At 38.7% G+C, this 24,519-nt stretch overlaps 1 protein-coding gene across 1 annotated transcript; it reads left to right on the top strand.

Annotated features, from left to right (window-relative positions):
* Positions 1 to 1,493: 1,493 nt before the first annotated feature.
* LOC110796410 (DNA cross-link repair protein SNM1) lies at positions 1,494 to 24,155 on the top strand. Its single transcript, XM_022001471.2, has 9 exons — positions 1,494 to 2,234; positions 9,219 to 9,399; positions 9,557 to 9,796; positions 9,868 to 10,012; positions 23,005 to 23,139; positions 23,224 to 23,290; positions 23,379 to 23,456; positions 23,552 to 23,604; positions 23,691 to 24,155. The coding sequence occupies exons 1-9, from the start codon at positions 1,664 to 1,666 to the stop codon at positions 23,787 to 23,789; spliced, it is 1,569 nt and encodes a 522-aa protein (XP_021857163.1). The 5' UTR covers positions 1,494 to 1,663; the 3' UTR covers positions 23,790 to 24,155.
* Positions 24,156 to 24,519: the final 364 nt, after the last annotated feature.

Genomic DNA, 24,519 nt, shown 5'->3' with positions numbered 1-24,519 from the left:
GTCCTACAAGCGGTAAAAACATTGCACAAATCGTCATTGCATAGGAGGGAGGCTACATCGCTGGTAACCAGCGATGTATCTGCCCCATACCCACCAAAAAAAAGTGAAAAGAAAATAAATTGCAATGATGGCCCACCCCTTAAATAAATGGTAAAAATGTTGCGAACTTGCTATATACTGTCAAAGGTTAGATAAATACTGTCATTATTGTGTATATACTGTCATTGTTGTATTAAAATTTGTCATAATCATCCAAAAAGAAGAAAACGAAATGAAACAAAAATAGTAAAGGGACCACTTAAATGACCGGATAAACGTGTTACATATACTCTCTGTCATAATCATCCAAAAAGAAGAAAACGTAATGAAACAAAAATAGTAAATGGACCACTTAAATGACTGGATAAACGTGTTACATATACTCTCTGTCATAATCATCCAAAAAGAAGAAAACGAAATGAAACAAAAATAGTAAATGGACCACTTAAATGACTGGATAAACGTGTTACATATACTATGTCATTGTTTGTATAAATATTGTCATTGTTGTATTGAATACTGTCATTGTTATATTGAATACTGTCATTTATTTCCGATACTTAGTACTTTGTTTGATTTTTCAACTAATTAAGTGAAAAGACGATTTTGCCCCTGGATATGGGCAAAAAAGCCGCTGGTAACCAGTGATGTAGCCTCCCTCCATTGCATAGTTCATCTTGTAGTCCATCAATTTGCAGAATATAGCGATAGTTAAAAGAGGTTTTAGAATTGTTTATTTTACATGTCGTTGAATTAAAAGGTATTGATTAGAACAAGGGCAATAAAAGAAAAATAATATTTAAGTGATTTTAATTTTTCTGTATTTAGGTAAAATACTACCTGCATTTAGTATTGCCTTAAATAATAAGGAAATTTTGGTATTTACTACCTTTAAAATACACCACTTTTGTATTTACTACCTTATGAAATATTTATTTTAAATTACTACCTTAAACTTCCAGATTTTTTTATTCACTACCACTTTACAGTTTTCTCATTTTAAAATTAAGATATCTCTTTCGTTTCTTAATCGTTTAAAGTGATTCGAAGTTCATTATTTTCTTTTTTCTATAGGGATTTCATTGAGAAAGTCATTTCAAAAAAAATCGTTTGATAATTCATAAATACTTTAAACTTTTAAAAATAATATTTAATCTGTTTAACTTTTACGAAATGTTAAAAAGTAAGATCCATATGTAATCCTTACATATAAATGAGAAAAATGAGTTTTGAATCACTTAATATGATTAAGAAACGAAAGAGATATCTCAATTTTGAAATGAGAAAACTGTAAAATGGTAGTGAATATAAAAAAAATGAAACTTTAAGGTAGTAATTTAAAATAAAATTTTCATAAGACAGTAAATACAAAAGTGGTGTATTTTTAAGATAATAAATACCAAAAAATCTTTATTAATAATGACAGATAGAAGAGAACCAAACAGACAAATCCCAAATAAAACGAAATGACAACTGAACTAATCACGTTCGAAAGTGACGATTAATTTCCCGCGACGACTAACCAGCAACCAAAATAAGTCATAACAACCTACTCCATATTCAAATCAAATGAACTAGAGAGTTAAAATTTGGGATTCTGGGGGGTCATAAAGGGAGAAGAATTATGCATGAATTATCCAACCAAATCGAAGAAAATGATGCGATTTCCGATTCTAATCTCTTTTACCAACACCCTAATTCAGATTTGGCAGAAGAACCCTCAATTTCCCTAGATGAGAATGGATTCCCACAACTTCCATTCAATGAAGATGGTGAAGAACAAGAACATGACAAAAATGATTCACCCTGTAAACAAAATTCAATTGGGTGTTCGAGTTTGATGAGTCCGAAAAATGGGAGCTTTGCTGCCGATTTCTATGGGTGTGGGTCTGATTGGTCTAGCTTGAAATCGCGAGGCGAGTTGCCATTGAATTCTAAGAAGCTGAAGCAAACAAACCTTTTTCAAATGTGGGGGGTTAAGAGGGAAAAGGATGAGAAACGGGACAATGAGACTAACATTGGTGTTGTTCATTCTGTTAAAACTGATTCACATTTCAGACCTCCTTGTGTTCCACCTGACCCTTTTTGTGCCCCCAATCGAGCTTTGGAAATCGATTCGAAGGAGTCTCAGAAAAGGAAATCGATGATGGTACAAGGAAAAGCTCGGCCATGTCCTTTCTATAAGAAGATTCCAGGTTAGTAGCTTCCTTATTTATGCTATCTCATTTAAAGTGCTTTAATTGTTGATTTGTTGGACTTTGGATTTATTGTATTATGAAGTTAGCTGCACTGGTTATTTTTCAAGCTGAGCATGTGTTGTTGTGCTAAAACTGTTAATATTCACTCAATTTTAGACTTTTTTTTAATCTGAAATAATGGGGATTTTTGAAGCAATTGGACATTGTACATTTGTTGTTTAAACTTTGGTAAATGATTGTTCTTGGATGTGGAATTGAGTGTATGCCCATTTATTTCGAGAGTTGATTTAGTTAAAGGTTCATTTGTGGGAGTGGAAATGAGTGTCTAACCATTCATTTTTGAGAATTGGTCTTCTGAAGTTTCTTATGTGGGTGTGGAAATGAGGGTTTAGCATTCATTATTGAGAATTGGCCTAGTGAATTTTCTTCCGTGGGTGTGGAAATTAGGGTCTAACCTCTAGCCTTTCAATTTCGAGAATTGGTCTAGTGAAGTGTTTGAGGGTTAGGGTTTGGTACCTTAGAATCTCGGATTGTAATGAAGCAACCAAGTGATAATATGTTTTTGATACTACAATAAGACCAACGAGGTTCTGCGCAGCCTTGAACTAGGACTGTGTTTGTTTATGGTGGAAAGTCCCTTCCGAGCGAGTAAAATTAGGGTTCCCATTTTCCTTTTTTGGTTTGTGAAGGGGAGCAAATAATTTTCAGGGGTTGAATATAGTAATCCCAAGTGGAAATTTGTGTCCTTGCTTGAAGAAGGAATGTTTCATTTTCCAGCATATGCCTTACTTTCCTCCCTTTCTCCTCCCCGCCATATCTTGCTGGATATCCTCTTCAAAATGTTTTTGGTTGAGCCAAACACAGCCTTACCTCCATCTTCTTGAATTTTTTTTTTTGACATCCCATCTTCTTGAATTGGCTACGTTCAGTTGGGTGTAAAGAAAAGGTTTAGGCTAGGTTGAATAAGTCACTAATTGATGTGAATATTAGTGCCCTAATACACACAAAGATAAACTCTAGATTAATTTCCTAAAGGCTAAGCCACCAAGAACAAATACTAGACAAAACGATTTATATAACTTGATTAAAGAAAATCACCCTCAAGTTAATAGTAAACCTCACAAGCACACACTGTATGTTTTAAATCAAAACACTCACACTTTTTAATTAAACTTCAATGATAAAAACAATACCAGGTCCTCTTTTTATAGTATTAGAAACCATAAAAGAGTTTGACTAGGAGAAACTCTAAACCAACTAAATTACGCAAAGTAAATTCTAAGCTTAAACCGGCAAAACCGACTTCAAGTGAAGTCCAAAAACCCGGAAGCAAAATACTACAGACAATTAAATAAAACAATCCAAAGACTTTTATGCCTCTAAGTCTTTGCGTGAGAGTAGGAAACCAAACAAACCCCTGATGCCTTGCTTCCTGTTCCTAGCCACTGCCTATGAGTATTATCCAAGCTCTTCAATTCCAAGCTGTCGTTTGCTTGGTATAATGCCAACAGATTTATCATTCCATCCAAGTCGATGTCCGCATCATCCTCTCCTTCTTTGAAAGAGTTTGCCCTCAAATCTCCAAGCTCTTCATCCGGCACATAACGAGCCAAATCCCCCACATTAAACGTTGCACTAACGCCGTACTCTCCTGGAAGCTCTAATTTATAAGCATTGTCCCCAATTTTCTCAAGTATTTTAAAAGGACCTTCACTCCTCGGCATGAGTTTATTTTTACGTTTATTCGGAAAACGCTCCTTCCTCAAATGCAACCAAACTAACTCCCCTATCTGAAATACTTGAGTCCTGCGGTTCTTATTAGCTCGCTCCCGATACTTATCATTCACTTTCTCAATCCGAGCCCGAACTTGGGCATGCAACTTTTCCATAAATTGAACTTTGGCAACTGCATCCTTGTGAACAAGTTCCCCTCTGGAAACCTCAATGAGATCAATGGGTAACCTCGGATTAATCCCGTACACCACCTCGAATGGGGAATGCTTTGTAGCAAATGTAGGCGATCGATTATAAGCAAACTCGGCGTGTGCCAACTTAACATCCCAGTCCTTCTGCGTCTTGCCTACAAGGCCACGCAACAACACTCCTAATGTACGATTAGTCACCTCTGTTTGCCCATCAGTTTGGGGTGGTAGGAAGTACTAAACAGTAATTTGGTGCCAACTAGTTTCCACAGTGATTTCCAGAAAAAACTCATAAATTTTACATCCCTGTCACTCACAATGGTCTTTGGCAAACCATGTAGACGTACTATCTCCTTAAAGTATAAATCAGCCACGTGCATTGCGTCGTCTGTTTTGTGACAAGGTACAAAATGTGCCATCTTTGAGAACCTGTCGACCACTACGGCACTACAAAAATAGCGTCCCTGCCCCTAGGTGTTCTTGGTAGCCCAATAATGAAGTCCATAGACACGTCCTCCCATGGACATTCTGGTACTGGCAAAGGTGTATACAACCCTTGGTGAAACGTGCTCTTAGATTTTTGACACGTAGCACACCTCGATATTACTGATTGTACGTCGCCTAGCATTCTGGGCCAGTAGAAGTGTTCTTGTAATGCAGTTAGCGTCTTAGTAATGCCAAAGTGTCCTACTAACCCACCACTATGCGCCTCTCGAACGAGTAACTCTCGAACTGAACACTTAGGTACACACAAGTGATTTCCCTTAAAGAGGAAACTGTCTTGTAAAACATAAGAACCTACAGCTCCCCTAGTACACTCATCAATAATAGGCTCAAAGTCAACATCTTCCTTATAGTACTCCTTAAGCAACTCAAAACCAAGCAAGTTGAAATTTAATACGCCAAGTAAAGTATAGCGTCTGGACAATGCGTCGGCCACCACATTAGCTTTACCCTCCTTGTACTTGGAAGAAAAATTAAATGATTGTAAAAACTCCACCCATTTTGCATGACGTGGGTTTAGTTTCTGTTGACCGTGAATATATTTTAACGCTTCATGGTCCGAGTGCAAAACAAAATGGTTGGGTCGAAGATAATGTTTCCAGTGATCCAAAGCTCTCACAATAGCATAAAACTCTTTGTCGTATGTCGAATAATTAATTCGAGCACCTCCCAATTTTTCACTAAAATAGGCTATAGGTCGTTTTCCCTGCACTAATACTGCGCCAATTCCTACTCCACTCGCATCTGTTTCTACTTCAAAGGGGTTTGCAAAATCTGGTAATGCTAGTATCGGGGCCTCGCATAACTTCTGTTTTATTAATTCAAAAGCTACTTGTGCCTCAATACTCCATTCAAACCTCCCCTTTTCTTTCTTTAAACACTCTGTCATAGGTGCAGCAACACTAGAGAAATTCTTCACAAACCTCCTGTAAAAGGAAGCTAACCCAAGAAACGAACGTACCTCCGATGCAGTGATAGGTACTGGCCAAGTGTTAATGGCTTCCACCTTGGAGGGGTCCACAGACACTCCTTTCTCAGACACCACATAACCAAGGAAAGTAACACTAGTAACCAGAAAGTAACACTTTTCTAGATTGGCGTATAATCTTTGTTTCCTTAGCGTTGTAAAAACGTCTCTTAGGTGTCTTAAATGCTCCTCCATGCTCCTGCTATAGATTAATATGTCATCTAGATACACCACAACAAATTTACCCAGGAACGGCTTCAAAACTTCGTGCATTAGCCTCATGAAAGTACTTGGTGCGTTGGTAAGGCCAAATGGCATCACTAACCACTCGTATAATCCTAACTTAGTTTTGAAAGCAGTCTTCCACTCGTCCCCTTCACGCATCCGGATTTGGTGATAACCGCTCCTAAGGTCGATTTTTGAGAATAATTTAGAACCATATAACTCGTCTAGTAAATCATCCAATCTCGGGATGGGCCCGAGCCAAGTCAGTGGGGGGACCCTGTCGGGCTCCTTCCCCCCCGGGAAACGGTACTTGATTGTGATGTTATTCACGGACCTACTATCGATACACATTCTCCAACGGCCATCTTTCTTGGGAACCAGTAAAGTAGGTACGGCACACGGGCTCATGCTCTCTCTTATGTACCCTCTTCCCATAAGTTCTTCTATTTGACGTTGCATCTCCTTGGTTTCCTCTGCATTGCTTCGATATGCAGCCTTATTCGGTAGTGGGGCACCAGGAACCAAGTCAATTTGATGTTCTATTCCACGCAAGGGAGGCAACCCAGGTGGTAAGTCGTCCGGGAAAACATCTTTGAATTCCTGTAGTAGTACCTCCAGTGCAGGGGACCTAGTCATGCTCTTAGCCTTATCGTAGTTAATCTCCCTGGCCACCATTAGGTACACTGTTTCCTGCCTTAATATCTCCTTCTCCACCTCCTTCCCACTGATAAAATATGATCCCTTTTCATTTGTTACAGAAGTAGTAGGTCTGACAGCTACTAATGGCTTCAAAGCTACTTGTCTCTCCCCTTCCCCCTTCTTTACTATGTACACATTAGTCCGTCCGTCGAACTTCACAAATCGATCATACTGCCAGGGTCTTCCTAACAGAATGTGACATGCATCCATGGGGCAAACATCGCATAAAACTTTATCATGAAAATTTCCTATTGAGAAAGAAATTAATGCTTGTTGGTTTACCTTCACGTCGCTCGAATTGTTCAACCAATGCAGTTTGTAAGGTTGGGGATGCTCCGTCGTAGGCCACTTCAATTTGTCAACTAGGGTAGTAGAGACCACGTTGGTACAGCTCCCTGTGTCTATAATCATCTCACACAGGCGATCTTCTACCTTGCAGCGGGTTAGAAAGATCTTTTCTCGTTGTGATACTTCTGGGGGTGTTGGAGCTGAGTGTAGTGCTCTGCGCAATACTAATGCCTGACCTTTGGTCTCTGCCTCGATCTCACTCACATATCCGTCTTCGAGGATTGTTTTCCTTCCATGATCAACAGTCTCATCAAATCTGTCCTCGAGCCCCCGCTTCCCTTCTTGATTGTAAGAGTCTTTAATCTCTTGGATATCTTGCAGTGTCATGATCCTACGGCTTGGGCAATTGCTTTGTATGTGGCCATAACCCTTACATTTAAAGCACATCCTTTTTTCTTCTGGTTCCAAAGGTTTAGTGTACTTGTCAGGGGTTTGGTTGAACCGCTCAAAGCGAGAGGTAGGGGTGGCACTTGAACCTACCTTTTCCTTCTCAAACCTGCTTCTGTCATATGTTTTGACATAGGTTTTTGATTTCTTGGCCTTGTTCTGTTTCTCGACCCTTGCTGCTACCCTACATAACTCCTCAAAAGACCAATAAGGTTGTAGTTCGACTTTCTCGGCTACTTGTTCGTTCAGTCCCGTAAGGAACCTAGCAATCTTGTGCTCGACCTTCTCCTCTAAGTCGCAGAGCATGCTTAATTTCTCAAATTCCGCGATATATTCATCGATGCTCATTGATTCTTGCTTTAAATTCTGCATCTTTAGGAAGATATCTTGTGCAAAATCCTCAGCCCTCAGGTACAAACTTTTGTCGCATGTGTTTTTTTAGCTGTGTCCAAGTGACGATTTTTTACCGTTCATCCCTACGTCTCCTTTTTTTCAAGTTGTCCAACCATAGACTCGCGTAGCCGGTTAGCTTCATCTCAGCGATTTTGAAGGACTTCCTGTCATCATACTCCTTGTACTCAAACACCCGTTCTACTCTTCGAACCCAATCCAAGAACTTCTCTGGATCTGAACTACCAATGAATTCTGGTATGTCCAGTCGCAAACTTTTGTCGTCATCCTTGTACTTAACTCTCCTGCGCGATCTGTGTTTGTAGTTTTCATCACTAGAATATTCAGGCCTTTGACGCCGTGTTCTTGATCTCGAGGTGTCGCTGCCGCTAGATGAGCTGTCACTGCGATTAATTCTACCAGACCTTGGAGTTTTGTGAATTTTGTCGAGTCTTGCCATCACCTCATCCAATCTGCTCGCAAGTTCCTTAATCTGCTTGTCTCTCTTATTTTCTCTAACCTGCTCCATAGTTAGCCCAGACATCTCTTCGTCACTCATGGGGATTAAGTAGGATTTCCTGACCTTGCTCTTGATACCAAAGTTGATGTGAATATTAGTGCCCTAATACACACAAAGATAAACTCTAGATTAATTCCCTAAAGGCTAAGCCACCAAGAACAAATACTAGACAAAACGATTTATATAACTTGATTAAAGAAAATCACCCTCAAGTTAATAGTAAACCTCACAAGCACACACTGTATGTTTTAAATCAAAACACTCACACTTTTTAATTAAACTTCAATGATAAAAACAATACCAGGTCCTCTTTTTATAGTACTAGAAACCATAAAAGAGTTTGACTAGGAGACTAACTCTAAACCAACTAAATTACGGAAAGTAAATTCTAAGCTTAAACCGGCAAAACCGACTTCAAGTGAAGTCCAAAAACCCGGAAGCAAAATACTACAGACAATTAAATAAAACAATCCAAAGACTTTTACGCCTCTAAGTCTTTGCGTGAGAGTAGGAAACCAAACAAACCCCTGATGCCTTGCTTCCTGTTCCTAGCCACTGCCTATGAGTATTATCCAAGCTCTTCAATTCCAAGCTGTCGTTTGCTTGGTATAATGCCAACAGATTTATCATTCCATCCAAGTCGATGTCCGCATCACTAATCTTCACATTTTTCGCTATATTTTTCTTCGGATGAATAACAGAGTTAAAGAGAAGTCAGAGGCTAAGATAAACATAGATGAAGGTCAAATAAAATATGGAATACCTCTAACATCCAAGTTATGCTTCTTAGGAAGGAATTGAATGGAGAAGATGATAATGGTAAGTAAATTGCCTTGATATATTCAAAGGTGTGATTGTGTAAGCTGGGATGAGTGGATGACACTACTAGCTGCATAAGCTCCTTATGGAAATTATATTTGGTATTTCAATAATCGATAATCATACCCCAAAAAATAATTGAAAATCATACCCCAACACATCAATAAGTTGCGTTTAACAGGTTGTCCATCATATTTCAGGCACTCCCTTTACTGTGGATGCATTTCGGTATGGTGCTGTCAGAGGCTGCTCCGCTTACTTTCTTAGCCATTTTCATGCTGATCACTATGGTGGCTTAACCAAGGCATGGTCACACGGCCCCATCTATTGCACCTCTATAACTGCTCGCCTGGTTAGAATGTGTCTCTATGTTAATCCATCGTAATGATTCCTTCCTGACTCTCTTTACATGTTTCCGTTGTATGTATGAGTCTGTTAACTTGTTAAGGTTTTACCTTCATGATGCTATACATACTCATAAGGCATGGATGGATTGATTTACTATGTAAAATGTGTTTTCGCATTGTTCTGGGAACAGATACATATGCCCTTTGGAGATGGATGTCGAGCATCTAATTGACGGTGTCAAAGTGACACTTTTAGAAGCCAATCACTGCCCAGGCGCTGCCTTGATTTACTTCCATCTTCCAGATGGACAACGTTTTTTACACACTGGAGATTTCAGAGCTTGTAAACACATGCAAACTTATCCCCTTCTTGTAAATAACAAAGTCAATGTGCTTTACCTAGATACAACTTATTGCAACCCAAAATACAGGTAATATGTGTGCCCATTAGATTTCTAATATTTTGCAATTTTTCTGTTTCTTACATATATGAGCATTGCAGGTTTCCTTCGAAAGAAGAAGTCACGAGCTTTGTTGTAAGGACCGCTAAGACCTGTCTCAAAAAGCAACCGAAGACCCTCATTCTAGTTGGGGCATATAGCATAGGGAAAGAGTGTGTATATATTGCCATATCAGAGGCAATAAAGGTAAATTGCTTTGATCTTGCTGCATGATGATTTAGATATGCATTATCATATTCTTTATTTTTGGTGTTAGATCGATACTTTCAGTGATTACGAGTAGATATGATCATATGAATAGGGAATTTGACGTTAACTCACTCTAAAATATCTGGGTTTGTTTTTGGTAAAATGTCTACTACGTAAATATCTTTTATGTGTGTAATAGTGTGTTTTTTTATTCAGTTGACTTGTGTTTAAGAATCGCCGAAGTCTTAAGGCTTCAACTGTCATCTCAGAATGTAGAAGAAGCAAATAACGTTGCAGGTTGCTTAGCTAACAAAGTTGCAAAACTTTTACTGTCAGCATTATAGTAACAAGAATGATTACAAGATACCCATTATATGTAACTGATAAAATTTACCCATTTCAGATAGCTTACAGATGATGATTAATTCCCACTGTCTTCTTCTTGTTTTCAATCATAATACATAATCTATAACAGGTTCAATCTCCAATCTGATGTCCCTAAGACTAAAATGATTAACGTGATAGACGACAAGGTGGGTTTTGTTTATGGGATTGTGATACTTTTTGAAGGCGTTTTCTAGCAGGTTAGACGGGTAAAGACTAAAGAGCATGGTGTAAAAACTCGTCCGAGTTAACTCGTATCGCCCGAGTTAACAAGGTTTTGGAGGCCGACGATACGAGATATCCCTAGTTGTAAAGGTGTTTTTAAAAACAGCGAGATCACGGCCGGTTCAACCGATCCGAACGAATTTTGTCCGCATTAAGCGTTATAAACCTCACATCTACTCGGTTTTCAGCCGAATTCCCCATGTTTTCGACAAAAAGAAAGGGGAAAAGGAAAGAAATGGAGAAACTCCATTGAAATAGAGTAGAGAACTCCATTTTCAAATCTTAAACAAGGGAGGAGAGAGAAGGTAGACAAAGGAACTCATTTTAATTATGTCACGTGTACGGTTTAGGGGAGGGGGACTAGGGTAGGTAGTGAATGGGGCTGACATGGGGCTTATTTTTCAATTTTCAAATTCCTACGCGACAACCGCGACACGGTCCACGACTAACGCATTATTCCCGTTACCGAGACTCCGCGACCGATCCCGCGACCGTGACCGATACCGCATTTTTTATCTATGCTAAAGAGTGATACTTTTTTTCTTTCGTTGTTAACTATAGGGGTATAAATACTTCAATACCTTAGGTAAAAAAGTAAAGCACAGTGGCCCACGGAAGTTCAGTTGAAAGAAATTGTCCATGATAAAGTTGTAGCATGATCAGGTGTTATTGTGCATTTGTGCCCTTCTACAACTATAGTTCTCATATGTTGAACCAAGTTCTATAGTTGATAGTTTTTCAGCCCATAGTCACAGACAATAAAACGAGATAGATTAAAACTTGAAAGTACCTTTGATTTTATTTGGAATTTGGATTCAAAAGAAAATAACTAGAATACCCAATTTATAATTCATCACCACCATAGGAGTGGTATAAGCGCACATTTTACCCTTATTGTTTTGGTTAGAAAGTCTGATGAGATATATTGAAAACCCAAACCAAACTACAACCTAAGAGCCGGGAAAGGATAACCTTCTAGGAAGGACACCCTTAGAACAATAGAAACAACATTCATTTTTATGCATTAATGCCCCATTTGGTTTGGCGTAAAACATTTTAAGTGAGAAATGATTTTCTAAGGAAAAAAACGATTCGAAACTAGGTTTCCTTTGTTTGGTTCCTTACTAGAACATTCATAGAAAAAGGAAAATGAGAGAAGACAGGTGAAGATTGATGATTTCCCATCCTTTCAAATGGAAATGTTTTTTCCACCTTTGAGGGAGTTATGGAATTTTATTTCCCATCCCTTGCTAAACCAAAAACATAAAATGATTGAAAAGGGGAAAATTGTTTGGAAAATTTGTTAAAAATGGAAATGTTGGCTGTCTTCTAAAGCAATTCCACTTTTGGATAATTTAGGAATAATCCTATCTTTAAGAGGGTCTTTCCAAAACAGTATTTTTTACCTACAACCTTAATAGCAGGTCAACATGTTTTTTTAATAGGTTAAACATGCCATATGTCGGTATTTAATTGGTCTAAACTATTTTTATATTTATTTTATTTATTAAAAAAATAATCTTTCCACTCCCTCCTCTATTCTCTTTTAGGAAATCCCAACAACAACCACCTTCACCAATCACCATCATCTCATCAACCATCAAACAACACCGATCAACTCATCCACCACGGGAAAACACAACAGCCTAGCTAGCTACTTCATTATCTCCTTCCTTGAACAACCAACCTTCCTCACCAATCACCACAGACATCATGCAACAACCATTCAACATCAACAAAATTAGGGCACGCAAGAACAAAGGAAGAAGAGAATTATTTCGGTACGGCCGACGGTGCTGTGAGTGGGTGGGGTTGGCGGAGATGGGCATGACTCGGAGTTTGGTCGGCGATGCTGGCCATGGCTTGGTTGGTGGCGCTGGCTGTGGAAGGGGTGGACAGTCGTGGAGGATAGGAGAGAGAAATAGTAGTGAGGGAGAGGAGAAGAATATGAGAAAGCTGCCATGTGCCCATGAGCCTACGAGAGAGTAGGAAGAGCGAAAGGGGATGATTCCATGGAAGAAATGGTGGTGAAAGAGAGGAGAAAGAAAAGGGGAAGGTTGCCATGAGAGGGTGGAAGAAGAGGAGGGGCTGCTTTCATGGAAGAAATGGAGGAGGGAGAAAGATGATTTTTTAATTAAAAAAATTAAATTAAATTAAATAAGTTGGAACAATTAATGGATGACATGTGCCACATTTACCTATCAACCCAGTTACCAACAGATGAAGTACTGTTTTAGGAAGACACCCTTTAAAGATTGAATTATTTTTAGAATTTCCAAAATTGGACCTGTTTTTAGAAGACCGGCCAAAGGTTGGTTATTTTTTACAAATTTTCCAAATTGCTTTCCATGAAAACGTTTTTCACCAAACCGAACACTCACTAGTTCGGAGATCCAAAAACAATTCTATCATTTACTTCAGTTTTATTAGGTATAATACCCTGTATTCTACCCATAAGTCCATAACCTCACTTATAACTTTCTTTACAGCTATGATGCTCGGACTCGGCTCACCACCCCTCCGTACCAGTGTCGACACGACACGACCCGGGTGCGGACACGGAATCCGGATCGGACCCGCCGGAGAGAAAGTGGACTCGGCACTCTTTAACCCTAGATCTAAAAATTGAGAAGAGAAAACAACAAATCAAGAGCCGAAACCTTAGGGCTTTTGTTCGGCCAGAAATTCCGAGTTGATCGGACCACCGAGTTGTTGGTTTTCTTCTCCGGCGAAGGGTGGTTGTCGACATTAGCAGAATAGCAGGTTCGACTTTTTTGAAAAAAATATCTTCGACATTAGCAGAATAGCAGGTTCTGATTTTCGGTTTTAATTTTTTTTTACTTTTTAATGTGGGGTTGGGTAGGTGGAAGAAAGTGACTGATTCCCATCTACCTCTTTTTCTGCTTTTTAACTTTATTAGTGGGTAGTCTTGAGTCTTGAGTCATTTGCCTCTTTTTCTATTTTTACTTTATTTGATAATATGAGCAATAAAGTATAGTATTTTTATTTAAGGAGTTTGACTTCTCACTTAATACTTAATTATATATATTGAGAAAACTACTATAATCGGTACTTTTTTAAAAAAAAATCTGCAAATAAAAAATAAAAAATCTTTATTTTGTTTCGGACCCTTTCAAAACGTGTCCCCGAGTCCTTGATTTTTGAGTTTCTCATGTCCGACACTCGGATCCCTTACCCGGGTCCGACACCCGTACCCGAGTCCGAGCATCCTAGCTTTACAGTATGTTTTATACATGTAACTTTCTGATTCCAGTATGAGTCATTTCTAACGAACCAAATGTTACATACAATATCCATCAGCATTGAGTAGAACACACCCTTGTTTTAATAGGCAAATGATTCTTTTTTGGCAAATAAACTTGTCTTTATTACCAAAAGGAAAGAAACCAGTTTTAGGCAACAACCACAACCAACACCACAAAGCACAAACATGCAACACCAAACCTTCAGGGACTTAGATTTAGTCACTTATATCTACCCAGAAGAATGCAGATCATTAGACACACTACTAACTACCAATCACTTAGATCTAGCCAGAAGAATGCATATCATTAGACACTCTACTAGCTACCTTAAAGTGAGCCTCCTCAAAAACAACATAAGGGGTTTTGTAATGAATATTAAAAGCCTGATTATTCTGTTGTAACCAAATAGCATACACACTCTCTACAAAAAACATCAGAAAAAGGACATGCTTGGGACATGACCTTTTGCTACATTTTGTACCCCAACCGAGTTTTTCGCTTAAGGTTGTTGAATTGAAGCAACTGTAGAACAATAATGCCAAACAACAACAACAACGACAACCAAGCCTTAGTTCCAAAATGATTGGGGTCGGCTAACATGAACCGTCTTAATAAACCATTTGCGGAATGTGAAGTAATAAAAATTATGTTAAAAAGAGTAAACACGAGGCACGAAAAGAGGGAACAAGAAAACAAGATAGGCCATGTTAAAGAAGATACGTAAATATGAAAAAAAATATTCCCTCTATCCCAAATTAATTTTTACATTTATCATGGCACATAGTTTTAGGAGATAAGTTGTTGTTTGATTATCAAATATTATTTTATTGGAAAAGTAGATGTGAAAGGAGATAATGTGGTATTTTTTTTATATTGAAAAGTAGGTGTGATAAAAGATAGTGGAGTATTTTTTTTTAATTGAATGTGAGAGATTGTGGGACCCTAACTTTTTGGTAGTGGAAAGAGATAGGTATTAAAATAATTGTGGAGTCTTTCCCAAAATAGAAGTGTAAACACTAATCTGTGACAGATGAAAATGGAAAGCATAAAAACTAATATGGGACGGAGGGAGTAATTAAAAAAGAAAGACAAGGAAACAAGAAAGGTTTGCAAAGAAAATATAAAAACAGAGAAATAGATGAAAAATAAGTAATGTTAAATCGTCGGCATGTATTATCTCCCTCTACTCCACCCTATGTACCGCCATATTTTCTTCAATCCACAATAAACTCATATCACTCTCAATCACCCTCTTCCATGTTTGTTTTGATCTTCCCCTACCCCTCACAATTTCACCCGTTTGCTACTCTTTAATCCTTGTAACAGGTGCGTCATTTGGCCTCCGTCTTACATGGCCAAACCACCGTAGTCGATTCTCCCTCATCTTGTTCTTAATCGGTGCAACCCCACTTTCTTCCTAATCACCTCATTCCTCGATCCTTTGTTTGATGGCCACACATCTAACGCAACATACGTATCTCCGCCCCATTCATCTTATGAATGTAACGTTCACGGAATCACGACCCAACATTGGTCTAATTCCCGGGCGGTAGAATTTCCCCTTCAATCTGTGGGGCATGCCTTGAAGCACTCTTCCACTTCAACCAGACTATTTAAATTCTATGAGCGATATCTCCACCCAACTCCACATCCTTGGGGATAATAGATCCTAGGTAGCGAAAGAAATTTGAACCTTCCACAATCCTCCTACCCAAGGTGATCGTCCCTACCTCTTTGCTTCTATTAACGCTAAACTTACGTTCCAAATATTTTGTCTTACTTCTACTCAACTTAAAGCCACGAGATTCATAAGTATATCTCCATAATTCCAACTTACTTTCCACGCCTTCTTTCGTTTCATATCATCTGCAAACAACATACATGCAGCATGGTACATTGTCTTAATGTTAATTCGTCCATTACTATGGCAGAGAGAAAAGGGCTAAGTATGAAACCTTGATGTACTCCAATCATGATAGGGAACTCCTCTGCCTTTGAAACACTGGTCCACACACTTGTGCTACCTCCCTCATACATGTCCTTAATGATGTCAATATACTTTTACGAAATGGCTTTCCTGTTTAAACCCCACCAAAGTACATCCCTCGGTACCTTATCATATGCCTTGTCCAAATCAATGAAAACATATGTAAATCTTTCTTCTAATCCCGATAGTTGTCCATTTACTAATAAGATGAATGGCCTCCTTAGTTGGCCTACCTGGCATGAAGCCAAATTGGTTCTCCGAAATCTTCACACTTCTCCTTAACCTTTATTCAATCACTCGCTCCAAAAGTTTCATAGAATGACTCATTAATTTGATACCTCGATAGTTGACACCATCTTTGATGTTTCCTTTATTCGTGTACCAAGGGATGAGCATACTTTTCCTCTACTCCAATGACATCATGTTGTTTCTCCAAATCTTGTTGAAGAAATTTGTCAACTAATCAATTCTACTCTTTCCCAAACATATCTAGATCTTGACTAGGATGCCAACGGGATCTATTGCTTTCTTCAATCCCATCTTTTTTAATGCGATTTTGACTTCTTCCTTTTGAATTCTCTCCATAAAGACACGATTGACCATATAATGAGAGATACTTATATCTCCAAAATCTTACCCCCGATCTCCGTTAAATAGGTTGTCAAAATATGATCTCCATCTCTCCTTTATCTACTTATTTCCAACCAGAACTCTTTGTTCCACAACCTTGGCATACCTAAGCTTTCCAAGATCTCGTGTTTTCCTATCTCTCTTACGAGCCAATCTGTAGATGACCTTTTCTCCTTCCATCGTATCCAAGCTCACATAGAGATCCCGATACACCTTTGCTCTTGCACCCCATACGACCTTCTTTGCTTCCTTTTTTGCCTCTTTATATTTCTCGTAGTTCTAATCGCTCCTACATCTCCCCATAGCTTTCACGTTCACTCTTTATCGCTTTTCTCACTCCTTTGTTGCACCAAGATATGTCCTTACTCGGTGGCATGCTGCCTTTAGATTCCCCCCGAAAACTCCCTTTGCTCTTTCCTTTATGCTATGCTCCATTTTTGTCCATACAATCTATATCCAAATCCATGCTACAAGACCAAATACTTGTTGTTGCCATCTTATCAACAATTTTTTGTTGGTTGTCCCCTTGCAATTTCCACCATTAATCTTAGGCTCCACTTGTGGTCTTCGCTTCCTTATACAAACCCTACTTTGAAAATTAATCACTACTAGTCTATGTTGGGTCTTGTACTCACATCTGAGATCACTTTACAATCAGTGTAATTCTTTATTTAAGCATTCCTTACTAAAAAGTAGTCAATTCAACTCGCACTGGCGCCACTCCTATATGTCACTAGGTGAGAGGTCCTCTTCTCAAACCAAGTGTTCCTAATCCCAAGTCGTATGCCGACGCAAAATCCAGAATACCATTTCCTGCTTCATTCCTGTCTCCAAACCAAAACCTCCATGAAGCTTTCAAAACCCTCTCGTCTAGAGCCCACATGCCTATTGAGGTCACCACCAATGATCATCTTCTCACTCTTGGAAACATGTTGCACCATTTCCTCCAAATTCTCCCAAAATTCTTGTCTTATAGAGTAATCGAATCCTATTTGAGGTGCATATGCACTTATCCTTTTTGCTTCGCGCTAGATGAGATGATGATTAGTAGGTGTGTGTGTTTGGACATGCATGCCAGAAGCTTACGTCTCGAGCTACTTGATTAACTGCGCACCCCGTGAGTGGAAGAGAAAGAAAGGATTTCTCGGAGCATCAAGGGTTATAATAGGACACACATTTTGCCGAGTTACAAAGTTGTGTATCGAACCAAACGCACATCACTGGACAGTTACGACCCCATCCCATATCACAAACTTAATACTTATAATTCGATCACTCTTCCTAGAAACTTTGGCACTACATCATCAACACACTCCCGATCAACGAGAATTCCTACTCCATTCCTACTGTTATCTTTTCCCGAGTACCAAAGCTTATAACCCCAAGTAGTTGTTACCATGGTGTAAAAACTCGCCCGAGTTAACTCGTATTGCCTGAGTTAACTAGGTTTTGGAGGCTGGCGATACGAGATATCCCGAGTTGTAAAGGTGTTTTTAACTCTTGCCTTTTGTCCAACCCACTTGGTGATCTCCCCGTCAACGAGCCGATGTTCCATGTCCAAACATGCAACCTACTACCCTAACCATTACCCATACCATGACAGTGGACTAGCTTCTTTACCTGCACCCGTCTATTATATGAGAACCCTTGCATATTTGACACCATCCCTGGGCGCTGTGATGGCGCTTCGCTTCTTGGCGTCGACCTGACAACCCTTGCATATTTTTCACTACACTCGAGTCTATGAAGTGCATCGCGTTGCTGAGTAGGGAATGCCCCCGCGATATCAAAATTTCGGTTCATGTCCATAAGATGTGACTATTTCTACGCTGGAACAAACCTGAACAAACCTACCGCAATCCTCCTCTATCTGGGCTTGGGACCGGCTGCGAATGCCACAAAGTGACACTCACATGCGGAGTTAGCTGAGTAATGAAAACTGAAAAATAAATGATCCATTGTTTCGATTGCCACATCACAAAACTTGCAAACGGAAGAGGGAACCACTTTCCATAAAAAGAGTCGTCCAGAGTAGGAAGCCTACCCCAAATTGCTAACCAAGAGATAAATAATCTCCTTGTAGTTGCCTTATTGTTACATATCACTCTCCTCCCCAGGCAATGTATACCACTTAATTTCTGGTACATAGTTTTAATGAAAAAAATTCCATTTTTAACTACAGCCGTCCATCCACCTTCTTAAGTGACCAAGAGTCCAAGACATTAATAGGACAGTGAAAGCTAGCAGGATCTCTGCCTTTAACATAATAAGTGTAAACCCAACGCATCCATATCTTGTCTTTTTACAGGATATTGCCCAAAGTAGCTTGCAAATAGCTGCCTTATTCCATACCTCCATATTTTTAACGTGCCAACTGCCAAGCCACTACAATTCTAGGCAAGCACACGTTATTCCAAGAAACGAAAGCCTTCTTAGACATGTCAATTCCGCCCATCCATAAAAAGACCCTACAGTAGCTCTAAATTTCCTTTATAACCTTCTTTGGAATGATAAAAATTTGACACCAAAAAGTTGAAGACTTGGCAAAACCACCTTAACCAATTGCAGTCTCCCTGCATATGATAAATGTTTAGTTGTCCAGCTTTTAACCCTTGTAAGAACTTTATCAACCAAAGGCTTTTAATGTATGTAGGACAATTTTTTAGTTGTACGTAAGAGGAACTCCCAGATACTGGAATGAAAAATCTCCGGCTCGAATCTATGAAGTGTCAAGATCTGCACTTTAACAGATTCAGGCACACCACCAATGTATACATTGCTCTTATCCAAAGTAGCCTCCTAACCCGACTACCCGAGGCGTTAGAAAACTGCATAAAAGCTTATAAGAGCATGGAATTTGACATTTGATCCATTCTAGAAAACATAAGTCGTCTGTGAACATCATATGGGTAATGTTCATTCTCTCACATCTTGGATGAAAATTGAAATTAGGATCATTCTTGAGTTGCGACATACATCTAGAGAGGTGCTCCATTCCTATTGCAAAGAAGAATGGAGATAAAGATCTCGTTGCCTTAGCCCTTTCTTAGCGGGAAAAGGGTGGTTTACCGCTCATAAGTACATTATAAGATCCAGTCTATAAATAACACAGGAAAGCCAAGATCCTTCGTATCATCTCTCTAGAAACTCCACTCAATGGAGTCATAAGCTGTCGTCAAGTCTACCTTGATCATGCATCTAGGCGAGAAATATTTCCTGCTATATCCTTTTATGAGCTCGGTGGCAAGGAAAATGTTGTCTGAGATATGTCTCCCTGGTATGAACCAGCTTGACATTCAGTAATAATGCCTCCAACTACTTTTTGCAGCCTTGATGTTAAGCTCTTTGAGATGATCTTATAGAGAACAGTGCAACATGCTATATAGGCCTAAAATCTTTCATCCTAATAGGGTTTAAGACCTTAGGAACAAGTGTAACTGAAGTACAATTTATTTGCCTTAATAACTACTTGCTGGTAAAGAACTCTCTGATTGCTTTATATATGCCCGCTTTGATAATCCTCCAACTCTCTTAAAGAAGACTGAATTTAAACCATCATTTCCCGGGGTTTTGCTATCATCTATGCTCATCAAGGCCATGTCAATTTCAACATCAGAAACTGGTCTACAGAGGAGCTCTTTTAGTTGGTATATCAATCACAGGGAGAGAGCCGGCACAAGATCCCGATAGGCTACCATAGAACTTAAGCACCTCTGCTTGAATATCTCTTGGCTTCTCTAATTTCTCATTTGCCTCGTCATAAAGCATAGAATTCTGTTTGTTCTGTTTTTGTCTTTGACAGCAGAACAGAAAAAATTGTGATTAGAAACACCAGTTTTTAATCACCGGAGTCGTGATTTGTGTCTTGATCCATTTCTTAAGATCAGTAGAATACTGATACTCTTGTTGCAATAAAGAGACATTGCTGTTATGAGCTTGAAGTCGAGTTTGAACTATCTCCAGCTGACACCGTGCACTTTCAATTTTGTCATGCACTCCCTTGAAGTCTCTATGATGTAAAGCTTTCAGCTTCTCCTTTATCAGTTTGTCTCGTCCACACTGTGTACATACTAGTACCTCTACATCTTGCTTCCTACTCTCATTCAGAAATGATTTGAATTTACTGTTATCAGCGAGAAAGTTGAAAAACTAAAGGGCCTCGCCCCTCCAACTGATTCAGGAATACAATAAATTAGAGCGCTATGATGTGAGATAGAGGGGTTAAGATATTCGGTAATTACATCACTCTTTAAGGCTCCGTTTGGTAGGGTGTAAAACGTTTTCATGGAAAACGATTTTCCCTTTTTTAATCATTTTACGTTGTTTGGTTGGGCAAGGGATGAAAAACAATTTCCCATAACTCCCTCAAAGGTGGAAAAACATTTTTCATTTGAAAGGGAGGGAAACCACTTTTCCTTCTTTCCTCCTTACCCCCCTCTCCTTTCTTCCCCTCAATCTTCACCATCTTCTCCCATTTTCTTTAAGGAACCAAATAAAGGAAAGCTAGTTTGGAATTGTGTTTTCCCTTGGAAAATGTTTTTCATGGAAAATCATTTTACAATGAAAACGTTTTACACCAAACCAAACGGAGACTTAGTTCCTCCATTCCCCATTTCCAAAGCATCTATCAATCCTGCTAGCAGTTTTCTCTGTACAACCGCCTTTGTGCCATGAAAAGTAGTGACCAGAGTTTTTTAGCTCACAAAAACCATAGGTGTCAGCTAACTCAGAGAAGTCTTTGATTTCTTCCATTGTAAGATCTCACCATTTATTCTATCTTGGACACCCAAGATAGAGTTAAAATCCCCAGCAATACCAAGAAGAATTACCCACTGTACTACGTACACCTCCCAGGCCAGACCATAATCATTTCCAGTTGTCTATGGTATTGCAGAAAAATAAAAGCAATTGAATAAATAACAGCCTTGCATATCATCTACTTGACAATGAATGAATTGTTCATTTATGTAAATAATTCTCATGTTGACAAAACTAGGCTGTCACCCCAACCAAATCCTGCCCCTATCATAGTGAATATAATTGCTCTCCCAACGCCAAATACTACCAAACTTTTTAACAATTGTTTGATATTTATGAGCTTTAACTCTTGATTCAGAAATAGTAATTAATTTAATGCTATGCTTTTTTAGTGAAGTTATACCTCGGTCACCTTGGAGGGGTCATTAAGCCCTCTTTTGTATCCACACCTTTCTCACCATAGGGGGAGGATGTTGTTTCTTTTGGGGTTAGATATCCCGATAACCAGTGTTAGGAGCTTGGCAATCGTGTCCTTTAATCATGTACTTCTTGCATAGGATGGTTCCCATTTGGATCCTCTATCTACACATGATCAAGCAGTTTAGCTGTAACATCCATCTCCACCATAGTTATAGCAAAGGAGACTCTGTGTTGCCTAGATGAACGGATCCCTAAGAGACTAGCTATCCTACTCTAGGAATCTCTATTCCAGCAGTTTAAAGGTAAGTTCGGTAGCTTAGTCCAAAGGGGTATGACTTTCAATACCCTCTTCATAGAAGTTAAAGTCAGGACCCCAAGGCTTAATTATAACAGGTCTATTGAAGAAGGTATAAGGTCCCCCATATATTATCTCATTTCTATAATCAAGAGAGTGAAATTGAATCACAAAGTACCCATTATCATGCAACACAATTCCAATTAGCAGAGTTTTACCTCTTCACTAAAGCAATTGTTTGCACCTCTCCAACTCATAGAACACCAAAGATGAAATCCACTTCTCTATCATTACATCTAACTCGGGTTTCATTATCCATCCTTTGACCTCCAGAATTGATCGATTGCACAGCTCTAGCAGTTTCCCCCAAATTGATTTGTGGAGGCACTGTTTCATTGTTAGAGTTGTTCAAATTTGGCCCTGGAATCCCTAAAGCACGATCTACTGCTAACATTGTATTATGAAGTTCCCTCAGAATCAGTCCAGCACTAAGGTGAACTACGGGAGAGCGAATATGGTGATTCCCACAAATGGGTATTGTGTGGGTTTGAACTAGTTTTGCCTAAATCCGCATTTTTAAATTAGATTCTCCACATTCTCAGGTGAAATATTAGTTTCTCTTTTCTTCTTCCTGGCCATTAATGGCAATTGGTGCACGATAGCGAGTCACTCTAAACATGTGCCATAGCATAGGAGGAGGAAGAAGCGTGTTAAGATTCTTGTTGTTATTGTATGTATTTGTGATGTTTAATTAATTACAATGGTTCGTATGATTAGTAGCACTAGTAGTGAATGTTACGGTAATAGATTTTCATTTTGCAACACAGCTTCTAGCCTCCTACTATATGTCTTTATCTCAGAGCGCTTCTTTTCCAAAGTCTGTCTCTTCTAATATGACTGTGTAGCCATTGATGCATCCTCACATTTTTTTGAGTGTGTATGGCCATACTACAGATAAAGTGAGTTCAACGTTCTAAAATTCTGATGGGGCATTTTTTGTGACTTTATTACATGTTGACTTTAGGTCAAGATATTTGCAAATGCATCAAGGAGAAGAATTTTGCAGTCCTTCGACTGGCCTCACCTTTCCAAAAATCTTTGCACTAATGGGAAGGATACCCCTCTTCACGTCCTGCCTATTTCATCATTGAAACACGAGGTATTAATCTGAATGTTTAAGGTTTATCTCTATATTGACTTTTCATTCAGAATGTCTGATTTCTTTATATGATTTATTGCCAAGACCCTGAAGAGCTACTTGAAGACATACCAGGATCAGTTTAACGCAGTTGTGGCATTTCGACCAACAGGTAATCTCGCTGACTGCTGAAAATTGTTGCTTTCCTTGAATCGCTAAAACAATTGACAAGACATGCATGCATGCTTACTGAGTAATAGGTTGGACTTTCTCGGAGTCTGTCGGTAGTCAGTTGGATCTAATCAAACCAAATTGTCGAGGAAACATCCAAATATATGGTAATATAAAACAGAAAATTTCCAGTCACCTAGTCCTTGTCTTGATTTTCATTATTTCTGTTAAATCAATTTAGTTCATGTCTTGTACTGTTCAGGAGTTCCCTACAGTGAGCACTCCAGTTTTACTGAACTGCAAGAATTTGTTCAGGTTTGATTCAACTCCTTGCTAATTGTTATTGTTAAAAAGTTGCCTTGCATAAATGTTGTCTAGACTTGATTATTTCTCTGTTCCAGTTTCTCAGGCCCAACAAGATAATTGCAACAGTGAACATCGGAAATGCTACAAATCGGGAAAAACAGCAATCATATTTTCGGCAGTGGTTGGATGGCTGAGCTCTAAACATAGCCAATCAATTTATGATTTGCAGAGTATTGTTGGAAAACCTCAAGCTTGGTTATGAATTCTGCAGAGCATTTTGTTTGAGAAGTTCAATGGTTCAGATTGATGCTGGCAGGGAACCACGTAATGGCAGATGCATAAAGGTTATCAGTTTATTGCTAAAATCTACATCCCAGATTAGTTTTAACACTTTCAGATCACAAACTTTTAGGAGATAAGTTGTTATCCGGATATTAAATTTATATTATTGAAATAGTGGATATAAAAGGTAATAGTGGGACATTATTTTATTGAAAAATAGATTTGACATAAGATAGTGAAATAATTTTTCAAATGAAAGGTAAGAGAGTGTGTCACCATGCTTTTTGGTAGTGGAAAGAGATTAAAAGTAATCAAAAGTTATAAAGGTCGCAACTTGCGACAAAATATTAGTGTTGCGAACAATAATACAAGGAACGTGGGTTCGAGTGGTATGTGGTACGGGAACGCGGAACACAACCTTTAAAGAACCCGAAACGTTTTAGTAATAAATAACCTATTTTTACTATAATTTTTAATAAAAGTTCAATTTACTTAAAATTTGCAAGGTGAAAAGAAAAAAACAATTAATAAAGAAAAGCAGTGGCTGGGTATATTGGGAGTAGTACTTTATATTTAATACATTTAATAAGGTAAGGTGGGAAAATGTAGAGAGAGAAGAAGTAATTCTAATTTGAAATCCTA

This window comes from Spinacia oleracea, chromosome 3, assembly GCF_020520425.1.
Source record: "Spinacia oleracea cultivar Varoflay chromosome 3, BTI_SOV_V1, whole genome shotgun sequence".
Taxonomy (NCBI): Eukaryota; Viridiplantae; Streptophyta; class Magnoliopsida; order Caryophyllales; family Amaranthaceae; genus Spinacia; species Spinacia oleracea.
This window is presented reverse-complemented; position numbering and strand designations above follow the sequence as displayed.